General features: G+C 50.5%; 1 protein-coding gene across 1 annotated transcript in view; it reads left to right on the top strand.

Moving 5' to 3' along the window:
* Positions 1 to 20,779, top strand: part of ALDH1L1 (aldehyde dehydrogenase 1 family member L1) — a 55,790-nt gene that overhangs the window by 14,141 nt on the left and 20,870 nt on the right. The window contains exons 2-5 of the mRNA XM_063941197.1: positions 4,581 to 4,728; positions 5,622 to 5,856; positions 7,218 to 7,383; positions 20,244 to 20,345. Coding sequence (XP_063797267.1) covers positions 4,602 to 4,728; positions 5,622 to 5,856; positions 7,218 to 7,383; positions 20,244 to 20,345 — 630 coding nt within the window. The 5' untranslated portion in view covers positions 4,581 to 4,601. The remainder of the gene's footprint in view (positions 1 to 4,580; positions 4,729 to 5,621; positions 5,857 to 7,217; positions 7,384 to 20,243; positions 20,346 to 20,779) is intronic.

Genomic DNA, 20,779 nt, shown 5'->3' on the forward strand with positions numbered 1-20,779 from the left:
CTCGTTCAGGATCCCGCAGGTGAGGATTCCAGCACCAGAATGGGGATCAATGTTGTGATCCCGGAGCCATTCTGAGTAGTGTTGGGATTCTGGCGCCAGTATTTCAACTGCCGGGATCTTGACTGGATCACCTTCATACACCCTTGTCTGTCCTTGTATGCCCTTGTCTGTCCTTGTATGCCCTTGTCTGTCCTGTTGTATGCCCTTGTCTGTCCTGTTGTATGCCCTTGTCTGTCCTTGTATGCCCTTGTCTGTCCTTGTATGCCCTTGTCTGTCCCTGTATGCCCTTGTATGCCCTTGTCTGTCCTGTTGTATGCCCTTGTCTGTCCTTGTATGCCCTTGTCTGTCCTTGTCTGTCCTTGTCTGCCCTTGTATGCCCTTGTCTGTCCTTGTCTGTCCTTGTATGCCCTTGTCTGTCCTTGTATGACCTTGTCTGCACTTGTATGCCCTTGTCTGTCCTTGTATGCCCTGTCTGTCCTTGTATGCCCTTGTCAGCTGTTGGCTCTTGGAGCTCTGGTAACGCAGCTGGCACATACAGATTTCCTCCTGGCTATTGTAAGCTGCTAAAACCCGTTGTGCCGCTGTAGATGATCATGAGAGCGATGCCTTCATCCAGCTGAGCTGTCTCCGGTCTGAACAAGTAACTGTTGTCACAGCCACATTGTCCTCAGGTGTAAGGTCATCTCTCTGATGTCTCCAGATTCATGTCCTGGTTCACTTTCACATAGAATTCCGATCTCTGTGGGGAGGCATACTGACACGGGATACATGCGATTTGTCGACAGCTACGCTGCTAATAGTCAAAATGCCGACAGCATAATGTTGACGGGAGAATGCAGACACTGTTGTAATGATATTTAAAGCATTTTACCCGTGTTGGCATTATAACTGTAAACAATATAGTGAAGCGTCACATGTAAAGTTATAATGCCGACACAGTTGAAATACTTTTAAAAACCCATTATAACCATGTCGGCATTCTGCTGTCGACATTATGCTGATGACATTGTAACTGTAGACTGTGTGAATGCTGATTCTGCGTGCTGCAGACGGCTGAATCTTAGGAGTCTGACACTTTACAATTAGAACAACAGTTATAGAACAAAACTAGGAAAAAGCAGACAGACATAGCGGTAGGAATGCCCTGCTCACAAGCTTACACTCTATAGAGTACGTGCAAATATATACGCTTATGATGAGGACTTGTCACAACCAGGTGTATATGAAGCCGGCGTGGAGATGTGTGCCACTCTCTATGTGGATGTGTGCCACTCTCTATGTGGATGTGTGCCACTCTCTATGTGGATGTGTGCCACTCTCTATGTGGATGTGTGCCACTCTCTATGTGGATGTGTGCCACTCTCTATGTGGATGTGTGCCACTCTCTATGTGGATGTGTGCCACTCTCTATGTGGATGTGTGCCACTCTCTATGTGGATGTGTGCTACTCTCTATGTGGATGTGTGCTACTCTCTATGTGGATGTGTGTCACTCTCTATGGTCTCTATGTGGATGTGTGCTACTCTCTATGTGGATGTGTGCCACTCTCTATGGTCTCTATGTGGATGTGTGCTACTCTCTATGTGGATGTGTGCCACTCTCTATGGTCTCTATGTGGATGTGTGCTACTCTCTATGTGGATGTGTGCTACTCTCTATGTGGATGTGTGCCACTCTCTATGTGGATGTGTGCCACTCTCTATGTGGATGTGTGCCACTCTCTAATGTGGATGTGTGCCACTCTCTATGTGGATGTGTGCCACTCTCTATGTGGATGTGTGCTACTCTCTATGTGGATGTGTGCTACTCTCTATGTGGATGTGTGCTACTCTCTATGTGGATGTGTGCCACTCTCTATGTGGATGTGTGCTACTCTCTATGTGGATGTGTGCTACTCTCTATGTGGATGTGTGCTACTCTCTATGTGGATGTGTGTCACTCTCTATGTGGATGTGTGCCACTCTCTATGTGGATGTGTGCTACTCTCTATGTGGATGTGTGCCACTCTCTATGTGGATGTGTGCCACTCTCTATGTGGATGTGTGCCACTCTCTAATGTGGATGTGTGCCACTCTCTGTGGATGTGTGCCACTCTCTATGTGGATGTGTGCTACTCTCTATGTGGATGTGTGCTACTCTCTATGTGGATGTGTGCCACTCTCTGTGTGGATGTGTGCCACTCTCTGTGTGGATGTGTGCCACTCTCTATGTGGATGTGTGCTACTCTCTATGTGGATGTGTGCTACTCTCTATGTGGATGTGTGCCACTCTCTAATGTGGATGTGTGCCACTCTCTATGTGGATGTGTGCTACTCTCTATGTGGATGTGTGCTACTCTCTATGTGGATGTGTGCCACTCTCTATGTGGATGTGTGCCACTCTCTAATGTGGATGTGTGCCACTCTCTATGTGGATGTGTGCCACTCTCTAATGTGGATGTGTGCTACTCTCTGTGTGGATGTGTGCTACTCTCTATGTGGATGTGTGCTACTCTCTATGTGGATGTGTGCTACTCTCTATGTGGATGTGTGCCACTCTCTATGGTCTCTATGTGGATGTGTGCTACTCTCTATGTGGATGTGTGCCACTCTCTATGGTCTCTATGTGGATGTGTGCTACTCTCTATGTGGATGTGTGCTACTCTCTATGTGGATGTGTGCTACTCTCTATGTGGATGTGTGCTACTCTCTATGTGGATGTGTGCTACTCTCTATGTGGATGTGTGCCACTCTCTAATGTGGATGTGTGCCACTCTCTATGTGGATGTGTGCCACTCTCTAATGTGGATGTGTGCTACTCTCTGTGTGGATGTGTGCTACTCTCTATGTGGATGTGTGCTACTCTCTATGTGGATGTGTGCCACTCTCTAATGTGGATGTGTGCCACTCTCTATGTGGATGTGTGCCACTCTCTAATGTGGATGTGTGCCACTCTCTATGTGGATGTGTGCTACTCTCTATTCGGATGTGTGCTACTCTCTATGTGGATGTGTGCCACTCTCTATGTGGATGTGTGCTACTCTCTATGTGGATGTGTGCTACTCTCTGTGTGGATGTGTGCCACTCTCTGTGTGGATTTGTGCCACTCTCTAATGTGGATGTGTGCCACTCTCTATGTGGATGTGTGCCACTCTCTATGTGGATGTGTGCCACTCTCTATTGTGGATGTGTGCCACTCTCTATTGTGGATGTGTGCCACTCTCTAATGTGGATGTGTGCCACTCTCTATGTGGATGTGTGCCACTCTCTATGTGGATGTGTGCCACTCTCTATGTGGATGTGTGCCACTCTCTATGTGGATGTGTCACTCTCTATGTGGCTGTGTGCCACTCTATGTGGCTGTGTGCCACTCTCAATGTGGCTGTGTGCCACTCTCTATGTGGATGTGTGCCACTCTCTATGTGGATGTGTGCCACTCTCTATGTGGATGTGTGCCACTCTCTATGTGGATGTGTGCCACTCTCTCTATGTGGATGTGTGCCACTCTCTCTACGTGGATGTGTGCCACTCTCTCTACGTGGATGTGTGCCACTCTCTCTACGTGGATGTGTGCCACTCTCTCTACGTGGATGTGTGCCACTCTCTCTACGTGGATGTGTGCCACTCTCTCTACGTGGATGTGTGCCACTCTCTCTACGTGGATGTGTGCCACTCTCTCTACGTGGATGTGTGCCACTCTCTCTACGTGGATGTGTGCCACTCTCTCTACGTGGATGTGTGCCACTCTCTCTACGTGGATGTGTGCCACTCTCTATCTGGATGTGTGCCACTCTCTCTATCTGGATGTGTGCCACTCTCTCTATCTGGATGTGTGCCACTCTCTCTACATGGATGTGTGCCACTCTCTCTACATGGATGTGTGCCACTCTCTCTACATGGATGTGTGCCACTCTCTCTACATGGATGTGTGCCACTCTCTCTACATGGATGTGTGCCACTCTCTCTATCTGGATGTGTGCCACTCTCTCTATCTGGATGTGTGCCACTCTCTCTACGTGGATGTGTGCCACTCTCTCTACGTGGATGTGTGCCACTCTCTCTACGTGGATGTGTGCCACTCTCTCTACGTGGATGTGTGCCACTCTCTCTACGTGGATGTGTGCCACTCTCTCTACGTGGATGTGTGCCACTCTCTCTACGTGGATGTGTGCCACTCTCTCTACGTGGATGTGTGCCACTCTCTCTACGTGGATGTGTGCCACTCTCTATATGGATGTGTCGCAGTTGCAATTTTAGACGCACACACAAAGCCTTGGGTGTTCCTTGGTGGTAACTGGGAGGTGGTTAAACAGACACCAAGATAGCCCATCTTATGGATGCGTCGCTGCCGTGGGTGCGCAATAGCGTACATCAGGGGCTATGCTCAGATGGAGATCTGCACCCAGTATGTACATTTCTGTGGCGCAGCAGCACATTTATACCACGGATGTATACGAGGGAAAGTCTTGTGGTGTTATTAGATAAAGTCACAGGTGTGCGACAGGCGAAATACACACGGACGCCGCTGCGCCTGGCTCAGAATCAGCGACTTACTCTTTATGATCCATTTACCAATGTAAAACATCCTATGTCTCTTCCTCAGTCTCTCCACCCAGCCGGAGCCATGAGAATCGCTGTGATCGGACAGAGTCTGTTTGGGAAAGAGGTCTACAAGGAGCTTCTAACGGAAGGACACCAAGTGGTGGGGGTATTCACCATCCCAGACAAAGATGGCAAAGCCGATCCATTAGGTATTCAGATTATATTATATTATTTTATTTCCCAAGTACATATACTGTACACTGTATATAGTAGAAGCATGGGAGTAGAATTATCAGCAACACGGCATATACTTAAAATTGGTAGAACACAAACATAGCGATATTATAATGTGATTTAGGGGGTAATTCAGAGTTGATCGCAGCAGCAAATTTGTTATCCGTTGGGCAAAACCATGTGCACTGCAGGTGGGGCAGATGTAACATGTGCAGAGAGAGTTAGATTTGGGTGGGTTATATTGTTTCTGTGCAGGGTAAATACTGGCTGCTTTATTTTTACACTGCAATTTAGATTTCAGTTTGAACACACCCCACCCAAATCTAACTCTCTCTGCACATGTTACATCTGCCCCACCTGCAGTGCATATGGTTTTGCCCAACTGCTAACAAATTCACTGCTGCGATCAACTCAGAATTACCTCATACTGTATGTCACTATTGTAGGTTTATTATGTCCCTTTATGCTGTTCACATTGATCTAATGGGTATGGATCATTGGGTAGACCGCAATTAGGTCAACAGTCAACAGCCCATATGGCCTACACGGAAAAAGACGGATGGGTCAACAGGGTCATTCTATCGACAGGTAAAAAGGCCACCCCTGGAAAAGGTTGATAGGTACAAAAGGCCAACACATGAAATGGTCGACATGAAAATTGGTCGACACATAAAAAGGTCAACACAACATTTTTACATTTCTTCTTGGTGTTGTTTTCTTCGTCAACGCACATGAAACCCAATTAGTGCACAGCTAAAAAGACGTAGTACATCTCTGCTCTAGTGTAGCGCCCTCTGCAGGAAGGATGGATGAATAACGCCTGTCTCTCACAATGTGATACACGCCTGTCTCCCCATTCCGTGTGCAGGAGCAGAAGCGGAAAAGGATGGAGTGCCGGTATTTAAGTTTACTCGCTGGAGGGTGAAGGGCCAGGCGCTCCCAGAAGTGGTGGAGAAGTACAAGTCGCTGGAGGCTGAGCTGAACGTGCTGCCCTTCTGCTCACAGTTTATCCCCATGGAAGTCATCGATGCCCCTAAGCACGGTTCTATTATCTATCACCCCTCTATCCTGCCACGACATCGAGGGGCATCAGCGATTAACTGGTAAGTACGGAGAGTGCAGACGCACCATCTGAGTGTGGTTATGGGTCTCAGAAATGGGGTTCCTGGGCGGTGGCTAAGCAGACATACGGAGACGCCCTGTTTGATGGGCCGTATATGGGAGTGCTGCAACTGGTTGCAAGATCCGACACTTAGGGGTGTATTCAATACCTATCGGAAACTGCCTCTTGTCGGAAAGATTGCAGTTTTTGACAGCTTTAGGTCGGAAGGGGTTCCGACCTATTCAATGCCGGTTGCTTTTTTCCGACAAGTCGGTAATTCAAGACTTGTCGGAAAACACGTGGATCGGCAGAATAGCATGTCTGAGGGGGACGGGGACATGGTTTGAGGGGTGTGGGGATGGTGGAGGATTAGGAGAAAGAGACCACTATAGGGGCAGCAGGGCACATAGGCTGGTACCTCTATAGACGGGTGTCCCCCTGGCCTGGCTCCTCTCTCCCAGCAGCGACGTACAGCTCTCCCCGGGCGGCACTGGGCTGTGTGGCGGAGCGCGGGGATCTGAGGCTCCCTCCAGCCCCTCCCTGTGATCTCTCACACGGGGATGGCTGAGGACGAGCTGAGAGGCGGAGCGGGTCAGTGACAGTAGCAGCACGGACGGGACACCGGCGCTCTGCATTAGAGGACCTGCCCGCTGGACAGCACGGGGTATGAACGGCATAGGGGCATGTGATAGTTGTCAGGAACAGCCAAATCTGACAGTCAGATTTGGCCGTTCATTGAATAGTGCTTTGTCAGATCCTTTCTAGGTGATGCTTTCTCACCTGGTGATTAGCTCCCTGCCTGGCGGAGGCAGGCGGCTAGCCGCCATGTTTTTGGTTGCAGCGACTGCGTGTGACATCATGCAGCCGTCGCGACCCGCCCCAGCAGCGCTCCAGACACGCCTGAGTTGTCTGGACCGTGCCCCTTAAACGAGGCTTTGACGCCCAAAAAACGTGCCGTCGATACCCACAGGTCTTAAACTGCGTTCTGCAGAGAATGTAGTTTAGGACCTTGCACTCAGGCATGCGCGGATGAACAAGAATCGCTATGTAGCGATTTTGGTTAATCAGCGACGGGGTCTGAATTAGACCCACAGAGTGTAAGCTTACAAGCCGAGCCTTCTTGGCTCTTGTCTGTTATTCCCCAGTCTTGTTTTTTTTCTCAAAAATGTAAGGTGCTGCGGCTACGTTAGCTCTATACAATAAATGCATAAATAGTTGTTAACAAATATATATGTTGGTGTATGACATCACAAACTACCAATCACACTCTTTGCTGGTCTTTATACAAAAAGCTTTATTTAAATGTGACAGTAGATGGCTGCGCCAACTGTAACCCAATGTCTAATCTGCACTACCTGCTAGGACACTGATGCAGGGGGACAAGACGGGGGGCTTCACCATATTCTGGGCCGATGACGGGCTGGACACGGGAGACATCCTGCTGCAGAAGGAGTGTGAGGTTCTTGTAGACGACACAGTGAATTCCCTATACAACAGATTCCTCTTTCCGGAAGGAGTGAAAGGCATGGTCAGTATACAGCTATAATAGTAATATGTACAATGTAACGTTAACATGCGTGTCCAGGCCAAAAACCCTGTCCCACCAGCGCATCAGAAAAATATGGGAGGAGGGTAAATGATAGATCAATACTAATGCCCCGTACACATGGGGAAGATGTGTGCTGAGCGAGGAAGGGGGGGGGGGGGGGGGGGAGAGGGGGGATTGTCCATTCATTTCACCCAGCAGTGTGCTAGATTGTGCCTGCGATAGTACCGGCGATAGCGACGCGCGGGGCCACACATCGCTATTGCTATAGGCATACACACGGAGAGATCCGTGCTTCATTTCTAATCAATCTAGTCAAATTGCTTAGAACTTAAGCATGGATCTCTCTGTGTGTATGCCCCTTTAGGAAATAAGAGAATAAGTCTCCGGGGTAGAGAAGACTTAACACAGACTGTCAGCAACTCATGCACAGATAACTGAGTAGTAAGAAATATGGAGGATTTGTTACCCTTTGACCTGTCACATGGGTTGCAGACTGTCCCTTAAAGTGCATGTTACATGCTGACTTGGACCAATTTAAAGATAACATGCATGGCCGCAACTAGGGGGGGGCTAAGGGGGCATGCGCCCCGGGTGCAGAATCTGAGAGGGTGCAGAGATGGTTTCTCTGCCTCCCCTCCTTCCTCTCAGCCCTAAGAGGCTACCTTCTGCCGGCTCCAAGAACCCTCATTGCAGGTACCCGCACCCCAGCACCACCAATGAAACTCCCCGCTCCCCGGCAACTAGAACGCTAATGAATGGGGCAGGGGCAGTGTCCAAGGACTCTCCAGCTGCCCCCTTTCATTTCCCAAGCACTGGTCCATGGCCGCTCACACACTCCTGTGCCTGTGTAAGTGATGTCTGCCCCAGGTCTGTTCCCCAGCGCCTCCCCCTTCCCACACGCAGTTCCACCAGAGGAGGACAGTGCACTAAGGGGCTACCTACTGCCAGGTAGCAGAACCCTCTCTGCAGGTCACTGCTCCCCAGTACCACCATTGTGGACTCCTGGGAACCACCCCCCGGCAACTAGAACACTTATGAATGGGGAGGGGGTGGCTGTTCACACACTCCTGTGACTGTGTAAACTATGTCTGCCCCCGGCCCTGTTCCTCAGTGCCTCCCCCCTTCCTGCACAGCAGCTTCACCAGAGGAGGACAGGGCGAGAGAATGAAGCAGCACCCGATAATTAGTCTGGGCAGTGAGGTGAGGTCTCTATACGCCAGGACAGCTGCTGCCTCCCAAAGTGTGGTCCTAGGTCCCAATTTGCATGCAGGGATTTGTAGTCCTACAGCAGTTGGCCAGTTAGAGTCCTCCCCCCTAGTGTGTGTGATACAGTGACTGCATGGCTTACATCAGGTATATTACACCAGCCAGTCCTAGGGACTCCTCTCTGTCTCCTCCCCAGAAAGTTGGTACTCCTCCCCTTTAATTGGTCCTAGCTCCTGACTGGCAGAGTACCCCACAATACTGTATCTGAGGTGCATGTTAGTTTTCTTGTGTTCCTATCCATTTTCCCAAGGAATGGGTGCTGGTTGTCACTTTGCCAATTGTTTATTACTGTGTTTTTTGACATGGTTCCAAAGCATACTTGCCGACTTCTAGGCTGCTCTCTCCGGAAGAGAGCAGCCAGGTCGGCTCAGCAGGGGGGCGGGCAGTGAGGTTACGTCCAGAGGGGGGTGGGCCAGAGACGGGGCGTTGCGGAGGCGGGATGGGGGCGTGGCGGCGGAAATCACGTCGTGTAAGCCACGCCCCCCGCTGTGTAATGCCGCTATTACCGGCATTATACAGCAGGGGGCGTGGCTATGATGATGCGATTCAACAAGAATCGCATCATCTCCTGCCCGGACCGCCCACTTAACTCGCTAAGAGGGCGGCCGGGCAGAGAGGACCCCTGAGATCGGGAGACCTGCCTGCTTTTCCGGGGGGCCGGGAGGGTCACCCGATTTTCGGGAGCCTCCCGGCCATTCCGGGAGAGTAGGCAAGTATGTTCCAAAGTCTTTGTGTGTGTGTGCATGGGGGAAGGGGGGGGGGGGGGGGGGGGGGGGGGGGGGTCCGCCAGATTACTGCTTTGCCCCGGGTACAAAAAATCCTAGTTTCGGCCATGGGTGCCTATTCGGAAGAGCAAGGTGAACGTTTTCATCAAGATGTGATGGACTTTGAACGTCGTTATCAGGGGCAATAAAATGCGAGTATGATGGGAGATTATGGGGTAATTCAGACCTGATCGCAGCAGCAAATTTGTTAGCAGTTGGGCAAAACCATGGCCCTCATTCTGAGTTGATCGCTCGCTAGCTGTTTTTAGCAGCCGTGCAAACGCATAGTCGTCGCCCACGGGGGAGTGTATTTTCGCTTTGCAGGAGTGCGAACGCCTGTGCAGCAGAGCGGCTGCAAAGACATTTTGTGCAGAACAAGACCAGCCCTGTAGTTACTTATCCTGTGCGATGATTGCTGCGACGGATGACACGGTAATGACGTCAGATTCCCGCCCAGCAAACGCCCGGCCACGCCTGCGTTTTCCCAAACACTCCCAGAAAACGATCAGTTGCCACCCAGAAACTCCCACTTCCAGTCAATCTCCTTGCGACCGCCAGTGCAACTGAAAGCGTCGCTAGAACCTGTGCAAAACCACAATGCTCTTTGTACCTGTACGCCGCGTGTGCGCTTTGCGGTGCATATGCATGCGCAGTTTAGCCATTTTTTAAAATGATCGCTACGCAGCGAACAACGGCAGCTAGCGATTAACTCGGAATGAGGGCCCACGTGCACTGCAGGTGGGGCAGATGTAACATGTGCAGAGAGAGTTAGATTTGGGTGGGTTGTGTTCAAACTGAAATCTAAATTGCAGTGTAAAAATAAAGCAGCCAGTATTTACCCTGCACAGAAACAATATGACCCACCCAAATCTAACTCTCTCTGCACATGTTACATCCCCCCCCCCCCCTGCAGTGCACATGGGGGGTGATTCAGACCTGATTGTAGATGTCCTACGACCAGATTCCCTGACGGCACAGGGCTAGTCCGCCCCGCGTGTCAGGCCCGCCCCCCCCCCTACAAGTACAAAAGCACCGCACAGCGGCGATGCTTTTGTAGTGGATGAGTAGCTCCCAGCCAGCCCCGCGCAGGCGGGGAGCTACCCGTCGCAGCGGCTGCGTGTGACATCATACAGCCGCCGCGGCCCGCCCCCCCAAAAAATGTAAATAAAAGTAATTCAAATTCATAACAAAAGTTTGTTTTATTTTTCCGTACAATAAAGTTATGAAAATAGGGAAATTTTCTTAAAATCCGTAATTTCATTCTGATAGCTACAAAAGTAAACTTTTTCGGGTAAAACTATTTTTTCTTTAATTAGTAATGTGGAAGAAATAAAAATCAGATATGGAGAACCCAGGCTCAAAATTCGTGTTGACCGCTGTAATTGTTTGGACGTTCTCTTTAATTTTCCAGTTGGCAGTAGGCTCAGCTTTCTGTACACATTAATGATCTACATGAACAGAGCCAGCTAAATGCAGCTGTGGGTGGTGGACTATAGAGTCCTGTATTACACCCACCATAGGCAAACGCAGGGGGGGGTTTCTGGTTGCCCGGAAACCCCCTTCTCTTGGTAATTGGCTCAAATTTTGACAATAGCAATGGTATATAATACGATTATTAGAGCTGCGGAGACAGAGCAGAACTGCTACACATGCCCAGTGGTAGCAACTTCTTCTATCAAGTTTGCTGTGTGTGGCTCTGAGTACCCAATCAGTGCACTGGACCAAAGAGTAGCTACCAGGAAGAAGAGACAGGAGCCTTATCATGAGATGGGAGAATGTGTGCTTAGAAAGTGTAGTACTGGTTCTATTGTGTTTGCGTATTTATTTATTTATTTATTATAGTATGTTTAACCTTTTTCGTGACCACTTATCTTATTTATATTATTTAAATGCTTGATACAGTCTATACTATAGACCGTCTATAGTGTTACATATTAATACTGTATTCCATGTTCTGCAGAGTGGTAGACTGTGGATTACATTTGGAACCCCCCCCCGCCCCCCTCTAGAAATCCTGCGTTTGCCACTGCCCACACACAAAAATGAGGTTTCAAGTTTCAGTTGTTTAAAAGAGAATCAAGTGATGGTGATGATGGTGATGGCACATATAAGGTGGCGTACATGGTCCTGGGGTTCTCTGCCACTCATTCCACGCTAGTATTAGAAATCTTGGAGACCTGTAAAATCCGCTAAGCAGGGCCCCTGTCTGCAACGCCCCCACATAAGATAAGGAGATCTATTTACTAAACCTTGAATGGATATAAAGTGGACAGAGATAAAGTACCAGCCAATCAGCTCCTAACTGACATGTTACAGGCTGTGTTTGAAAAATGACAGTTAGGAGCTGATTGGCTGGTACTTTATCTCCGTCCACTTTATCTCCATCCAATGCTTAGTAAATAGACCCCACAGTCTGATGCAGATTCTTTTTGATACATATGGGGGGGTTTCAGTGCTCATGGGGGGGGGGGGGCACTTATTGGACAGGACCAGTAACTATGTAAGCCAGTTCCTCTCTGACACTACTATAAAATCAGAGCCCTTGGATCTGTCCGGGAGATATTGCTCACACTCAGACCTTCTCCCCTATGAGTAATGAGCAAACACCCAAGCGGAACCCCACCTGCCACATATACTCTTGCGCTTTGTTACTGAATTACTCCACTTATTTCTTTACTTTCATCAATCCACCTACTGAAAATATCCAAATACCCCCCCCCCCCCATTGCTGACTTTAACGAGCTGTTGTATTGCTGACCTAGAGTAAACTCAGGGTTCAGTGGATGACTGGCCTTCAGGGCCGGACTGGCCATCTGGCAAATGCTAGAAGGAGGGTCGATGACCTGATGGGCCGGTCTGGCATAACTGCCTGGCCGAGCAGCTCTGCTTGACCTCATGGCAGAGTTCAGGCCGAGCGGCTCCACCTCCTGGCGCTCTCCTTGGCCGCACAACATATATGATTCATGTCCGCACCCATTGTTGTGCGCACACACTAGAATGCCGGGGCCGCATGAGGCCCCCAGTCCAGCCCTGGTGGTTCTCTGTATCTCTGATAATTTTTTTTTACTGCTGTAAATATATCCTAGCACATAACAATGTTTGTGACCTAGTTATGTGTAGTAGAACATGAAATCTCCTATATAATAGCCCTATTCTGTGACCTTGTGATTCATTTGCTAACGCTGGGCGGAGTCACAACAGTGGGCGGAGTTATTCAAATGAGTCACAGAGATCTGGCCAAATCTACAGGAGACTAGGAGCAGAAGCAGATAGCATGGGCATTGGGCATGTCACAGACAGGGCTGCATACCTCCCAGCTTTCTGCAGGAGCTTTCTCCAGGCAGAAGGAGGGAAACACTCTGCGAAAAGGGGGCGTGGCTTCACGGGAGGGTCCCCGTTTTCGTCAGTGAGGGGGCATGCCCAGCGCTCTGTGAGCTGCTGGCATGCCCCCAGGGGCTGATTATGAGTCCGGGGGGCCCAGGGCACTTGAGACAGGGGAGCCCTATCTCATTGCTGTGCCTGCTGGGGGTTGGGGGCGTGGCCTAATCGCGGACCGCGCGGCCACGCCCCCTTATGCAAATTCCGATTTTTGTTTTAAATTTTTTTATGGGATTTTGGCCCCTCAGCTAGGGCTAAATCCAGAGGAGGTGGTCGCTCCCCCCTACACACCCGCACAGGGAGAAGAAAGCAGGGAGACTGCTGCCTCCCTGCAACACCACAGACCTGCCAATATGCAGCAGCGTGTGCTGACTGTAGCACAATGCTGCCACTGTTGCTGGCAGGACAGGGGGGGGGGGGGAGCTTCTGAGCTGGGACAGAGCTACTCCAGCCGGGGGGGCCTCTAAAACTGTGGGGCCAACGGTACGTATCCCCCGCCCCCCCCCCCCCCTTAATCCGGCTCTGCTGCTGGAACCCCCCCATTAATCCGTACCCCCTGATGCCCCCTCTCCCTCTGTCTCCACTATTCACCGCTGCTCTGCTAAGCAGAACAGCGAGTACAGGAGCTTTCCAACTGCCCCCCCCCCCCACCGCAGGACACTGCGACCCGCTGGTGGGACAGCGGGACAGACCCCAAAAAATGGGACTGTCCCGCGAAAATCGGGACATTTGGGAGGTATGGGGGTGTGTGAGGGGTATGTCATACAGACAGACGGGCACCGGCTCACTGTGTGCTTGACCCCCCACATCGGCATACTCAGCAGGGTCTCTCTGGTGCGGAGGAGCGTCACTTTCTGACACACTCCACGCTTCTTAGCTGCAGTTTAGTGAGGCACCTGCCGCTGTGCAGGTTCCATACTGCCTCTGTTATCTCCAGCCCCGGCAACCCCACCGCTAGCTGCAGCTCTGCCACCCGCAGTGGAGTGCGCCCAGCTCATTCACACACTTTAGCTGGCGGGTAGCGCTGCAGAAATCCGAGCTGCTTGCAGGCTCTGACCCACTCCTCCCTCCAGCCGCAGCGTCTCCTGGGAGCTAACCAGTCACTCCCAGTCTCCCCTTACCACAGTGCCCGGAAGCCGTGAGGTCCGCGCCACGTGCATGCTATGACCCCCTCCTCCCTCCAGCCGCAGCATCTCCTGGGGGCTAAGCAGTCATTTCCAGTCTCACCTTACCACAGTGCCCGGCAGCTGCGCGAGGTCTGCGGTGTGTGACTGAGGAGGGGGGGGAGGGATGCGGACTGGCAGAGAAAGCAGGACTCCAGCCTGAGAGAGTCAGCCATGCCAAGTCTCCAGCAGCAGCAGATCCCAACAGGTTGGAATGGAACAGCAGCAGCCAGCAGCAGTGACTCCGGTAAGACACATCTGTCTGTCACCACTGTTTTGTCCCTAATACCAATCTCTCCCGTGCCCTGTGTTCTGTCATGTCCCTGGCCTTGCCCTGCCACCCTTATTCTGGCCCTTTCACCCTTATCCTGGCCCTGTCACCCTTATGCTGGCCCTGTTACCCCTATCCTGGCCCTGTCACCCCTGTGCTTGCCCTGTGAACCCTATACTGGCCCCGTCACCCCTGTCCTGGTCCTGCCGCCCCTACCCTGGCCCTGTCACCCCTATCCTGTCCCTATCATTTCTGTCCTGGCCCCGTCACCCCTGTCCTGGCCCCGTCACCCCTGTCCTGGCCCCGTCAACCCTGTACTGACCCTGTCACCCCTGTCCTGGCCCTGTTACTGCATACCCTCCAACTACCTTTTATGGCATGTACAGTACCCGCAGCGCCTCCAGACCTCTCCCCAATGCACCACACCTCCGCACCTTCCCCTCCACCACATGCGGCACTCCACCCCTCCCCCACATGCTGTGCCTCCAGACCCCCTACACCACCCGTGGCTCCCACTCCTCCACCCCTTCACCACCCACAGCACCTCCAGGCCCCTTCCACCATTCACCCCCCTTATACGTCTCCCCCCACACCTGCCCCCCTCCACCCGCAGCATCTGCAGACACCCTCCTCCATCAGCGGTCCCCCCCTCACCCACCCCTCCCCCACCAATGGCACCCCTGCACCTGCCCCTCCACCACCTGCAGCACCTCCGGACCTCCTTTCCCATCCGCCGCAACACCCGTACCTGCCCCTACCCTACCCATGGTGCCTGCGGTCCCCTACCCAACCCCCGGCACACCCGTCCCTTCCCATCCCACAGCACCTCCGGAACCCTTCACCCATCCACAACATCCCCACACCTGCCCCTCTCCCACCCGTGGCACCCCTGCCCCTCCCCCACCTGCGGTGCCTCCGGACCCCTCCCCCATCTGCATCCCCCACTCCTCTGCCCCTCCCCCACGCGCAGCACCTCCCGAACCTTTCCCATCCGGGCCCCACCCCCACTTCTGCCTCCCCTCCACCCGCAGCATCTACAGACACCATCCGCAGTCCCCCCCGCACCCGCTACATTCTGTACATCGTGCCCTGCAGGTGCTGTTCACGCCGTCGCAAGGGGCTGCGCCTCCTTCACCATCGCACGCCCTTTCATTGTGCAATATTTAACCACTAACAAAGGAATGCAGGTAATACTCCATATAATACAAATATTAAACCCCAGAAAGGCATGCAAGGGTTAAGGGGGCGTAGCCCCTTGCGACAGTGTGAAGAGCGCCCGTAGGGCGCGATGAAGCACCTAGTACTAATGTAACAAGCAGAGGGAGTTAGGCCAGGAGTCTGATTGGTCTAGAGCTCTCCACGCCCCCTCTTGTTGAGTAGGCCGGGCCCCTGGTAGGGGGGAACTGGTAATTGCTTTTTAGAGTGTGTGTAATAAACAATCTATCAGACGATACACAGGTATCAAGCGCTGAAAAGAGTTTAGAGGAACCGTGAAGAAGTTGCCCATAGCAACCAATCAGCTTAGAGGTCACACTTATCAAGTACATTCTATAAAATGGTAGTTAGAAGCTGATCTGGTTGCTATGGCAACTTCTCCCCCTGGTCCACCTGCATCCTGGACTAGCTCAGTAGTTCATTTCCGAACGTTCATCGTCTGCTATAAATCAGAATGGATCATGGCCAGTGTGGGTGTGGCGATAGTAATCTGAAATATTTATATTGTTAGTTTGGCCATAAAATGTCATTTTTGATTAAGATATATCTGCTGCACACGTGTGGCGGAGTCACCAGATTGTTTTATGATCGGCGCGTCCGCTCAGGAACAATAGATTCTTTCATTTTCCGTCTTAAGATCTCACATCCCCAAAATAACTTGTGTTCTATCTGATTTCTTGCTGTGGCCATTACTGGGCCCCTTCCATCACAATTTTATCCAAAAGCGTTACTTTTCCCCCACCCCAAGTCTTTAAGGTATTCAGCCTTTAGATCGACACTCAATAGGTCCACCACTATTGGTCGACATGCATTAAGTCGACATGGTCACTAGGTCGACGTGAGTTCTCCACTTTTTTTTTTTTTTACTTTTTCATACTTTACGATCCACGTGGACTACTATTGGGAATAATAAACTGTGCCGAGCGCAGCGGTAGCGGAGGGAGGCACCCTGCCCAAAATTCACCCGCCATGCGGGAGGACACGGTGCACTAATTGGGGTTCCCGGTCACTTTACGAAGAAAACGACACCAAAAATATTTTTAAAAAACTCATGTCGGCCTTTTTCCATGTTGACCTAATGACCATGTTGACCTGTTTCAGGTGTCGACCTAGTCAATGTAAACCTAATGACTGTCGACCTACTTACTGTTTACCCCATGATCCACACCCGTCTTTAATTCACAAGTCCTCCTTTCCCATAATCCTGTCTCCTGGTGCAGCCGTGATCCCAGGGCCAGGGGCACGAGTCCCTGGAATTAGAACTGTTTCACCTTATTTGGGACATCAAATGAAGGACGGGAAGGATTCTATAGCAACGTCAGGTCACATAGGTGAAAATAGTGGTCATTCAGGGGTACAGAGTGGGGAGGTGTGGGGGGATAATCACTGCCTGGGGCCCATGATTGCCACTGGGATGGAGCCACACATGGGGGATGGCCACCTCGCTTGTGTGACCATGCCCCCCTAAGTACAGGTGCCCAAAATATCTCTAGTAGAAATCATTCAACACGAAGACCTGGCAGGTCTGGTGCCCTGTACACAATGCCACAATACTTAACAAAGTATAAACTTTTAAAGGAGACAGCCCGTAACGGTGGATTTTATTAGCATTATTCTTTTTTTTTTTAAAGTGCCAACCTGGCCTGCAGCGCTGTTATTCGGGGAGCTAAAACCCAAATAACTTATGAGGGGAACATGTGCGCCAAGTATTCCTTCACATCCATACACATGCCGACTGAGGGCTTAATTCAGACCTGATCGCTAGGCTGCATTTTCGTACAGCCTGCAATCAGGTCTGTACTGCGCATGCGTATGCACCACAATGTGCAGGCGTGTCGGTCCGCAGCGACGGGGATCGGCGGGCAGCGACGGGATGGTGCGAGAAAAGCTATCGCAAGGTGACTGACAGGAAGAGGCCGTTTGTGGGTGGCAAGGGAGGGAGTGTCCGGAAAAACGCAGGAGGGACCAGGCGTTTGGAGGGAGGGTTTCTGACGTCAGCTCCGGCCCCGATCATCGCACTGGAAGAGTAAGTCCTGGGCTGCGCAGAGACTGCACAAACTTCTGTTTGTGCAGCTCTCCTGCACATGCGATTGCACCCCTGCACAGTGATTTCCCCCTCCCCCTGTAGGCGGCGACCACCTGATCGCAGGGATGCAAGAAACGCACCTTAGCGATCAGGTCTGAATTAGGCCCTGAGACACATTTTGCGCTTTTGGACATTTGCGGAGAAAGAGTAGGGTACAGATGAGGGGGGGGGGGGGGGCGGGGTATAAGCACATCCGCATATCCAAACAAAATATGACCCATGGTGGCCACAGAACAGGTTGGAAGGTGGACAGTTGTCATTAAATAATAAATCAATTGAACATTTCAATAATGAAATTCAGCTCCAGTCTGTTTAACGTCCTTGATAATCGGTGCAACAAAAAGAGACTCAGAAGCTGTAAATCCACTTTCATTTGTAGGTTAAGTACATATTAGTTTTGGCTCATTCATGACATGACTCAATATTGAATTTGAGTCCGCTCACGGTCACATGAATAGTATTTGGAACTATGCGGGTGAAACTGTAACTCTTGCATAACATTTACAGCTGGCACTCTCTGCTTCTGTGACTGTGTAGGGCAGGGGTGTCAAACTCAAATTCATCGGGGGCCGCATCAGCAGTTTGGTCCCCATCAAAGGGCCGGTTGTATCTGTAGGTCTATGTGTCCACTCTTTATTATCATAAATTAATGTCACTGCATTCAATTATTACTGTTTTTTGTAATAATGTATGTGCCCCCTTTTATAGTGCCCAGCCATGTGCCCCCTTTTATAGTGCCCAGCCATCTGCCCCCTTTTATAGTGCCCAGCCATCTGCCCCCTTTTATAGTGCCCAGCCATCTGCCCCCTTTTATAGTGCCCAGCCATCTGCCCCCTTTTATAGTGCCCAGCCATCTGCCCCCTTTTATAGTGCCCAGCCATCTGCCCCCTTTTATAGTGCCCAGCCATCTGCCCCCTTTTATAGTGCCCAGCCATCTGCCCCCTCCATTTACTTTACTTACCTTTTACTTCTTTCTTTCTTTTACTTCTTTCTTCTTGCTCCTCTCCGCGGCGTCCGCGCGCTCCTCTGATCCCTGGAGATGTCGGGCGGACGTCACGTCCGACACCCAGGGAGCAGTGCGGGGCAGGAAGAAGTCGGGCCAGGTCCCGGAAGGTAAGTAAATTTATTTTATTTTTTTTAACTTGAGCCATTTTTAAAATGAATTTACTCCGTGCAGGCACGGAGTAAATTCATTGAAAAAAAAAGGGGAGGCTGCAAGGCTGGCGGCGGCACCGCGGGCCATCAGACGAGGTCTGGCGGGCCGGATTTGGCCCGCGGGCCTTGTGTTTGACACCCCTGGTGTAGGGAGATTGGGGGAGAAGTGCTGATGGGTCGTATTCTCGGCGTGCTATAAGCGAGGTATCTGCCACATATATCTGCTGCCTAGTGCTTATACACTAAACATATCCACCATCACTTCTGTGCCAACACTGGTATCTAAATGAGCAACAGAAGTGACTGGGTACGTACCATGTTCGGAACATTTCTTTATCTACAGAAGTATATAGAAGTTTTTTCAGTGCAAGGTGATAATGCACCAGATAATCAGCTCCAATATGTAAATTGACAGGAGCTGATTGTCCGGTGCGTTATCACCTTGCACTTATCACTGCTTTATCACTTCTCCAGGCTTAATACATCTGCCCTTAACAGCTAGTACAACAATTGAGGGTTATTTGTTTAATAAATGGCAATTTTCTTTGTGCCAACATCTGAATTAATATTTACCTTGATATGAACTAATAATGCTTAAAAATCACAATATAGGACTAACATAATTGCCTGTTTGACGCGGGCATGGGTGTGAGATTCCGGCTTGTCAGCCCGTATTTCTAAAGCGCCAATACCAACTAGAGATATGTTTTCCTGATATAGGAACGCACCCGATCTTAGGGGTTCCGAGGCGAATTGAGTCCCAGTTTGGAATCACTTTGGGGTTCCGAGCCAGTGGCGGCTCAGAGGTGGGGCTGTAGCACACTCCAAAATTCAAATGGAGGAGCTGCACCAACTGCCACCAACTGCCACCCCAAACATCGCCGGCCGGGACTCACTGGCAGTTGGCGTGACTCCCCTCTTTGAATTCTGAACTGCGTTGCAGCCCCACCTCTGGATCCGCCCCTGTATACAGCGCATGTGCAGAAGCGAATTTACCCATCTTTGCGCATGTCTATCCTATTCCTATTCCAAGAAAATGTGGCCGGATCTCTGTCTTTCCATGAAATAGGGCATTTCGGGGCAGGAACTGGGTTGTGACAGTGTGATTGCACGTAGCCACCCTGATTTGTAGGAGCGACATGGGCGAGTACTTACAGTATATCTCTGTGCTACTCTGAGCCGTGCCTGTCTGTTTCTGACCGATCTCTTGCACCTGAGTATAGGTCTGCTGCAAGTGCCAATATTAATGACGGCGTAAAATCAGTGGGCGACTAGCACACGCACACACCCTGTATTAGTTGAACGGAGTCATAAGGTAGTAAATCTGGTTTCCCACAACTACCCCCCCCTCCCCCTTCTGAACCCAATCTCCAGCGTACAGTAGAATCTTCCAGATTGCAGCCCGCCCCATTAAGGTCAGATGCCACAAATATAATTTGTACACAGAACATGAGCCAAGGGCCACATAGAGCCACTGTATTTTCATACTGAGCGTCACCGGGGGACGCAGACTTACTGGTTTACAAATGTATCTGTCCTAGGTGGAAGCCGTGAGACTCATTGCACAAGGCACAGCCCCAAGGATCACTCAGCCAACAGAGGGCGCCACTTATGACCCAATACAGAAGAAAGAGAATGCCAAGGTGAGTCTGTGGGTTACACTGCAATATTAAACATCATTATCTTTTCTGGACCTGCTCTGGAATCTAACCCTATCACCTGCCCCTCTCTAGAGAAGCATATACTCAGCTTCAGGCCCTAAAGCGTCAACTTCATGGATTAAATGTAATTACTGTAATATTAATGCACCTGTGACTTGTGGTTACTAGCTGCAAAAAAAATAAAAAATAAAAAATAAATATATATATATATATATATACTGCTCAAAAAATAAAGGGAACACTAAAACAACAAACAACACACAAAAATGATCAATGGAAATCAAATTTATTAACCCATGGAGGTCTGGATTTGGAGTCACCCTCAAAATTAAAGTGGAAAAACACACTACAGGCTGATCCAACTTTGATGTAATGTCCTTAAAACAAGTCAAAATGAGGCTCAGTAGTGTGTGTGG

Source organism: Pseudophryne corroboree, chromosome 9 (genome assembly GCF_028390025.1).
Source record: "Pseudophryne corroboree isolate aPseCor3 chromosome 9, aPseCor3.hap2, whole genome shotgun sequence".
Classification (NCBI taxonomy): Eukaryota; Metazoa; Chordata; class Amphibia; order Anura; family Myobatrachidae; genus Pseudophryne; species Pseudophryne corroboree.